This window comes from Lipotes vexillifer, unplaced genomic scaffold (genome assembly GCF_000442215.2).
Source record: "Lipotes vexillifer unplaced genomic scaffold, Lipotes_vexillifer_v1.1 scaffold11, whole genome shotgun sequence".
In the NCBI taxonomy this organism is placed as follows: domain Eukaryota; kingdom Metazoa; phylum Chordata; class Mammalia; order Artiodactyla; family Lipotidae; genus Lipotes; species Lipotes vexillifer.
In genome coordinates, this window is record NW_006780364.1 from 1 (window position 1) to 6,971 (window position 6,971).

Genomic DNA, 6,971 nt, shown 5'->3' on the forward strand with positions numbered 1-6,971 from the left:
AACACCTACCTCATGAGGTCTTTGTGACGATTAAGTGAGATGATGATATAGCTCCTTACTATCGACCAGGCATTGTGCTAAAAGTCTTCTATAAAGACTAGCTCTTATTATTCACGTTCCAAGTTAACGTAACTTACTGTCATTCTAGTTAATATGTCAGTGCTTCAGGGACAGATGTGCTTCTTCCCCCAATCTACGTTATCACTACTCTGATACCTTTCTGTTTGGTAACGCCACTGAGCAAATAGTGATCAAACCAAAACCGCTGATCAAAGCAAAGTCCTGTCAATCCTGGATAAGTTGGATGTTATCTTTTCCCCCCTTCCACTCTGGGTTCTGTGTCCTTCAGGGCTTCTTGGATTTGAGGATAATTTTTCATCTTTGAATTTGGACAAGAAAATAAATTTGCAGAATCAGCCTACAGGGGTTCATCGGGAACCGCCTCCCCCGCCGTCTTCAGTGAATAGAATGTAAGTCCTGTGTTGAAAAAGATTTCCCACGTGTGAGACACACATGGGAATTGTTTAAGGCAATTTCACTTTTGAATTCCTCATTTATTTGCTAGGCTTCCACGTGAAAAAGAAGCTTCTAACAAGGAACAGCCCAAAGTGACCAATACCATGCGGAAGCTCTTTGTACCAAACACCCAGTCTGGGCAGCGGGAGGGTCTCATCAAACACATCCTGGCAAAGCGAGAGAAAGAATATGTCAACATTCAGACTTTCAGGTTAGTCTCTCTTCTACTTCCTGAGGCTAAACGTTAGTACGTATAGGAAAAAACGGTCTTTGGGTATTTAAGGTATTAGTTTAATTAGCTCAATTCAGAATAAAAGCATAAAGAAAAGAATGGTGAGCTGATTCAAGCCCCTGTCTTTATGCTGGTCAATAACATACATATCCAAAATAATGCAAATGCTACAATTTCCCTTGGATTTTCTAATTACTAATGATACCACATCTACTAACCTTTCTATCCACTCTCAGAGAACCAAGTCAAGCTCACAGGTACTAGAGGATTGTCTCCTAGTACATTCCATAAGCAAGTGTGTTTATCTATCTGACCTGCTGAATTTCTTCTTGCCAATATTGGAAAATTAAGTCCGCCATTACCACTAGACTTTAATTTACCTACTTTGGGAAGTTAACTGAAGGAAGTTTCACCCAAGCATCTTGACTGGGAGGTCTATCTTGGATTCTTTCCTCTATTATATTTTTCATTTCATCTTGGTGATATCCTCTTTTCTGGACTCACTACGTGTGGTGTGTGCCGTGTACCCCGATGTTCAGAGCAGCAACGCTTTTCTTTGTTATTTTCGAACAGCATGTACCCTTTTAGTCCAAGATTCCAGTCCCATCTGCTATCCCGTTATGCCTCATTTATTCTAGTTCACTCATGACTGTATCCCTCTGCTGAAACCTCCAGATCTTCAGATTTCCCGTGGTGCGTATATTTGTATGTAAACAGTTAAGACAGTCATGAGTTTCCCCTTCTGCTTTCCCCCTTGATACTATATCTGTCTCAACAGAATTTCCTACACAGATGTCCTCGCAGTCCTTCGGGAAGTGAGTTTTTGGATTTAACTACAACTCCTTATGGAATAGTTATCCGTGTTATAGCATGAAGATACCTCTTTCCCATCCACAAGCTCTCCCTTCAAATATGAGTTTGGATGGAATGTAATAGAAAGGAAACGTGGTAGAGCAATTAAACTTGTGTTTTTTAAATAGAGACTTGGTTCCTTTCTGTAGGTTTACCTGATGTAAAATTTGGAGAGAATAAGCCCACTGCCTTTGTCATCTACATGCAAGAGGGTTTTGTGTGTGTGTGTGGCAAAACAGTTTGAGAAATTATGTTGCTTATTGTGACCATCCACACTTGACCTTTGTTTTGAAATTATTTTTTGGTACCATGTATTAGATTCTTTGTTGGGACATGGAACGTGAATGGCCAGTCTCCAGATAGTGGGCTAGAACCTTGGCTGAACTGTGATCCGAATCCTCCTGATATCTACTGCATTGGGTAAAATACGCGTCTGGAATTTCATTTTGGCTGTATGTTTGGTGTTAGTTTATGTGACATTTTGCTTTTTTTTCCCCCACCATTTGTAAAAACCTACTGTAGACTATATGTGAGAGTTAACTTGTGGGTCAAATTTGTGAGATCATAAAGGAAAAGATACCTAAATTGGTGTAAGCAAGCATCTAATCCTCTCAAAACCCATAGAAAACTATATACGTCATAGAAACTGAGATTTGAGGTTAATTCTAACAGTGACTACTTCTAGGATATATAAGCAAAGCTCTACTGTTATCCCTTATGGAGGTTTTTTTTGTTTGTGTTTTGCATAGCCTGTGCATATACCTGTGGCGGGGAGCCTTTTGAAAAGAAAACTACTTGTCCTTACCGATCACCTGAGTCAATAGAGCAGTTCTCTAAAATTTATCTTTTCCTCATTGTTTCATCTAATGTCTCAGAAAATGGGACAGGAGGTAGTCAGAGATAATTATGGGATGTGTGTAGATCCGACATCCTCTTGCTTTCTCAGATTCCAAGAGCTGGACTTGAGCACAGAAACCTTTTTCTACTTTGAATCTGTGAAGGAACAAGAGTGGTCCTTGGCTGTGGAGAGGGGTTTGCATTCCAAAGCCAAGTATAAGAAAGTAAGCCGCATTTAATTATCTTTTTTAGTATACAACTAAATAGAACTCACTAGAAGTTACTCTGTTATCTATAGCTTGTTCCAAAAGAGTGGTTTAATTGAATTCTTCCCCATGTGTAATACTGGAATAGGGCAGACTAATCCTTTTTATTCCTATTTCCTAGGAAAAAAATTCCCTAAGTTTCCCGATCTTATAGTTTCATTGCTTAGGTAGTTTTTGGGAGAAAAGGAGAATTTTATTGTTCTCATAGCAGTAATTAACTCAAATGATGACACATAAGGTAACTGATTTTTGCAATGAGAGTTTAAGATTGAAATTGTTCGCTGACATGGTCAGAACTGGATGCTTTACAGAAAAGCAGTTTGAAGCATGTGGGTGCGTAGGGCAAGCTTTGGAATTGGAGCAAGAACAGGAGTGTTGTGGAATTTCAGTGAGCTCGAAACTTGGTTGTAAGTCAAGAATAGAGTTGACTTTAGCAAGGTGGCCCAATTTGTTGGTCTCTAGAAGGCACATGGTAGAGGCTACCAGAAGAGTTATTTTAATTATGGGGCTACCATACCAAGCCCTTTAAAAGGAGTCATTTGTCTAAGTAATTTTCATCTGCATCTTCTAACAGCTGATGTAGGTGATAAGACTCCTGAAGATGTTATTCCTCTCATATAGACTAATACACATTTCAGACATATTTCTAGTTCACAGACTTAAAAGTAAAAAGGATTGTTATTTTATACATTTTAATTTCTTAGGAAATTGTCAATCAGAAACTAGGATGAAGAGGCAAAAGGAACAAGCTGGGATAGAGGCTTTGTCATTATTATTCGAATTTTTAATGCTGCCTACTCATGGTAGGCTAAAAAGTGATTAAAATAATGAACCTAGAGCTGAGTGTACTCGTTGTCTCCAAAGACTTTCAACTCCTACTGGTCAGAGCCAGATTAAAGCTTTCCCAGAGAAATTTTGTTTTCTCTTTATGAGGTCCACTGGGAAATTAGAGGATTTGGATTCAGATTGGGGCATGGTTATATCTTCTTGGTGGAAAATTAGTTGTGGGAATTCGATATGTGGCAAAGAGTCGTATTAACGTGAACCTCTTCTAATTCCCTGCAACTCATAGGTTCAACTGGTTCGCCTTGTTGGGATGATGCTCCTGATATTTGCCAGAAAGGACCAGTGGCGATATATCCGTGATGTTGCTCCAGAAACAGTTGGGACTGGAATCATGGGGAAGATGGTGCGTTACTTTGGAAATGAGCTCAATTATGATTTATGTCCATGTGAAGTTCAGGTGCTAGTTGCATCTTTGTACTAACTGTGGATAATTACTCTTGCTAACAGGGAAACAAAGGTGGGGTAGCTGTGAGATTTGTATTTCACAACACTACCTTTTGCGTTGTCAATTCCCACTTGGCTGCCCACGTGGAGGACTCTGAGAGAAGGAATCAAGATTACAAGGACATCTGCGCACGAATGAGTTTTGTGGTCCCAAATCAGACCCTCCCACAGCTGAACATCATGAAACATGAGTGAGTGGTTAAGTCTTCCTTAGCCTTTGAATAGTGCTGGTGAGGAGAGACTAAACGTGGTGAGAAGCTATAGAAATGTGAAGAGTGAAGGGATCGTTGTTTAGGGATTGGGGTCACAAAGAAGGGGGCGGGTTTGAGGAATAGCAGATGCATTGAGTCAGAGGAATTAGATTTGCTATCAGAGGAAAGGTTAGTTCTGTTAGTGGGCATCTAGGGTAATGGTAGAGGGGGGGTCTGTCAATTGACATCAGTTTTTATTATTTTTTATTATAAAATAGAAATGTTCATTGTGAATGTAATAAAAGGTAAAAGTAAAAAATCCCTCATTTCTTACCTCTGCTCTCCCCAGCCAGTCCCTCCTTCCGAAGAAAAACACTGTGGACAATTCAGTGTGTATCCTTCCAGATCTGTGCTGTCCATTATGACAGCCAGTAGCCATAGGTGGCTGTTGGGCACTTGAAAGTAGCTAGTCCAAATTGAGATGTGCTGTGAGCATGTACACTGAATTTAGTAGGGAAAAAATATCTCAACTTTTAAAGTATTGATTACATGTTGAAATAACAAAAGTTTGCATATATTGAGTTAAATGGGATTTGTTCTTTTTTTAAAGAAGGCATTGGGTTTTTTTTGTTTTGTTTTGTTTTTTTATTTATTTTTGGCTGAGCTGGGTCTTCGTTGCTGTGCACGGGCTTTCTCTAGTTGCGACGAGCGGGGGCTACTCTTCGTTGCGGCACATGGGCTTCTCATTGTGGTGGCTTCTCTTGTTGCGGAGCACGGGCTCTAGGCGTGCGAGCCTCAGTAGTTGTGGCACATGGGCTCAGTAGTTGTGGCTCACAGGCTCTAGAGCGCAGGCTCAGTAGTTGTGACACACGGGCTTAGTTGCTCTGCAGCATGTGGGATCTTCCTGGACCAGGGCTTGAACCCGTGTCCCCTTCGTTGGCAGGTGGATTCTAAACCACTGCGCCACCAGGGAAGCCCTGGAATTTGTTGTTAAAGTTATTTTCACTTGTTTCTTTTACTTTTTATATTCAGCTACTAGACAATTGAAAATTACATTTGTGATGTGCGTCCTATGTCTTCTGTTTTTTTTTTTTAATTAATTATTTAATTTAGTTTTATTTTTGGCTGTGTTGGGTCTTCGTTGCTGCGTGCGGGCTTTCTCTAGTTGCGGCGAGCAGCGGCTACTCTTCGTTGTGGTGCACGGGCTTCTCATTGCGGTGGCTTCTCTTGTTGCAGAGCACGGGCTTTAGGCACACAGGCTTCAGTAGTTGTGGCACGTGGGCTCAGTTGTTGTGGCTTGCAGGCTCTAGAGCGCAGGCGCAGTAGTTGTGGCGCACAGGCTTAGTTGCTCCGCGGCATGTGGCATCTTCCCGGACCAGGGATCGAACCCGAGTCCCCTCCATTGGCAGGCAGATTCTTAACCTCTGCCCCACCAGGGAAGTCCCTATCTCTTCTGAATAGTGCTGTTGTAGACTTTTCTCTGTGCACACACAAACACACACATACTCATTATATAGGACTGTATTGTCCTATTTATTGTGAATCTCTTTCCAAGCCAGTAAATATAGATCTACATTATTCTTTTTACTGGCTGTGAATCATTAAGAAAAGGGGCTGTGGAGATTTAAAGACACCAATGGATAATGTGAAAGGTTAGTGAAGAATGGGACTTAATAAGGATAGAAACAAAAATCAGTTGAGGAATGGATTGTTAGTAGAAAATGGTTAGTTGTAAGGAAATTATTACTAGTAATTGAAATTCTGAGAGGGTGATGAGATTTGGAATAGTGGTTTGAGATGTGAATTAGTAGGAAAACAAAAGATAATTTGGGGGTATTAGGATCACTAGAGAGTGGGGTAATTGAGGAAAGAGTAGGGATAGGTAGTGATGTTGGCCTCTTTCCATATTGTCTCAGCAATTAGGATCATATAGAATTCTGTTTCACAGTGGTAAAACAAGGCCTTGACATCAGTAATCATAAAATTGCCCTGAAATTCCATAAATTTATTTACCCGGGACCTTAAAGATTGGCAAAGAGATCCATTTGGAACTTGAGATAGCTCACAAGAGAACCCATTTTGGTGAACATTTCTTGCATCTTCTCGATCTTTGCCTCCATTCTTTTTCCGAGGCCCTGGATCATCTTCACTATCATTATTCTGAATTCTTTTTCTGGAAGGTTGCCTATCTCCACTTCATTTAGTTGTTTTTCTGGGGTTTTATCTTGTTCCTTCATCTGGTACATAGTCCTCTGCCTTTTAGTCTTGTCTATCTTTCTGTGAATGTGGTTTTTGTTCCAGAGGTTGCAGGATTGTAGTTCTTGCTTCTTGCTCTATGTCTGCATCTTTATTCCTGTCCTACCCCTAGGTTCTTCAGAACCTTTCTTTTTTTTTTTTTTTTAGGTTCCATATATATGTGTTAGCATATGGTATTTGTTTTTCTCTTTCTGACTTACTTCACTCTGTATGAGGTCCATGCACCTCACTACAAATAACTCAATTTTGTTTATTTTTATGGCTGAGTAATATTCCATTGTATATATGTGCCACATCTTCTTTATCCATTCATCTGTTGATGGACACTTAGGTTGCTTCCATGTCCTGGCTATTGTAAATAGAGCTGCAATGAACATTGTGGTACGTGACTCTTTTTTTTTTTTTTAAGAAGATAAATTATTTATTTATTTATTTATTTATTTATTTTTGCTGTGTTGGGTCTTCGTTTCTGTGCGAGGGCTTTCTCTAGTTGTGGCGAGCGGGGTCCTCTCTTCATCGCGGTGCACAGGC

At 40.2% G+C, this 6,971-nt stretch overlaps 1 protein-coding gene and 1 pseudogene across 1 annotated transcript; both read left to right on the forward strand.

Annotated features, from left to right (window-relative positions):
* Positions 1 to 349: 349 nt before the first annotated feature.
* Positions 350 to 3,970, forward strand: LOC103085051 (inositol polyphosphate 5-phosphatase OCRL-1-like; the record flags this gene model as incomplete). The annotated part of the gene is made up of 5 exons (XM_007453448.1): positions 350 to 470; positions 566 to 727; positions 1,919 to 2,020; positions 2,547 to 2,661; positions 3,776 to 3,970. Coding segments are annotated over 5 exons (695 nt in total), but the record flags the coding sequence as incomplete, so codon positions are not given.
* Positions 3,971 to 4,128: 158 nt separating this feature from the next.
* Positions 4,129 to 6,971, forward strand: part of LOC103085332 (thymosin beta-4 pseudogene) — a 32,562-nt pseudogene continuing 29,719 nt past the window's right edge.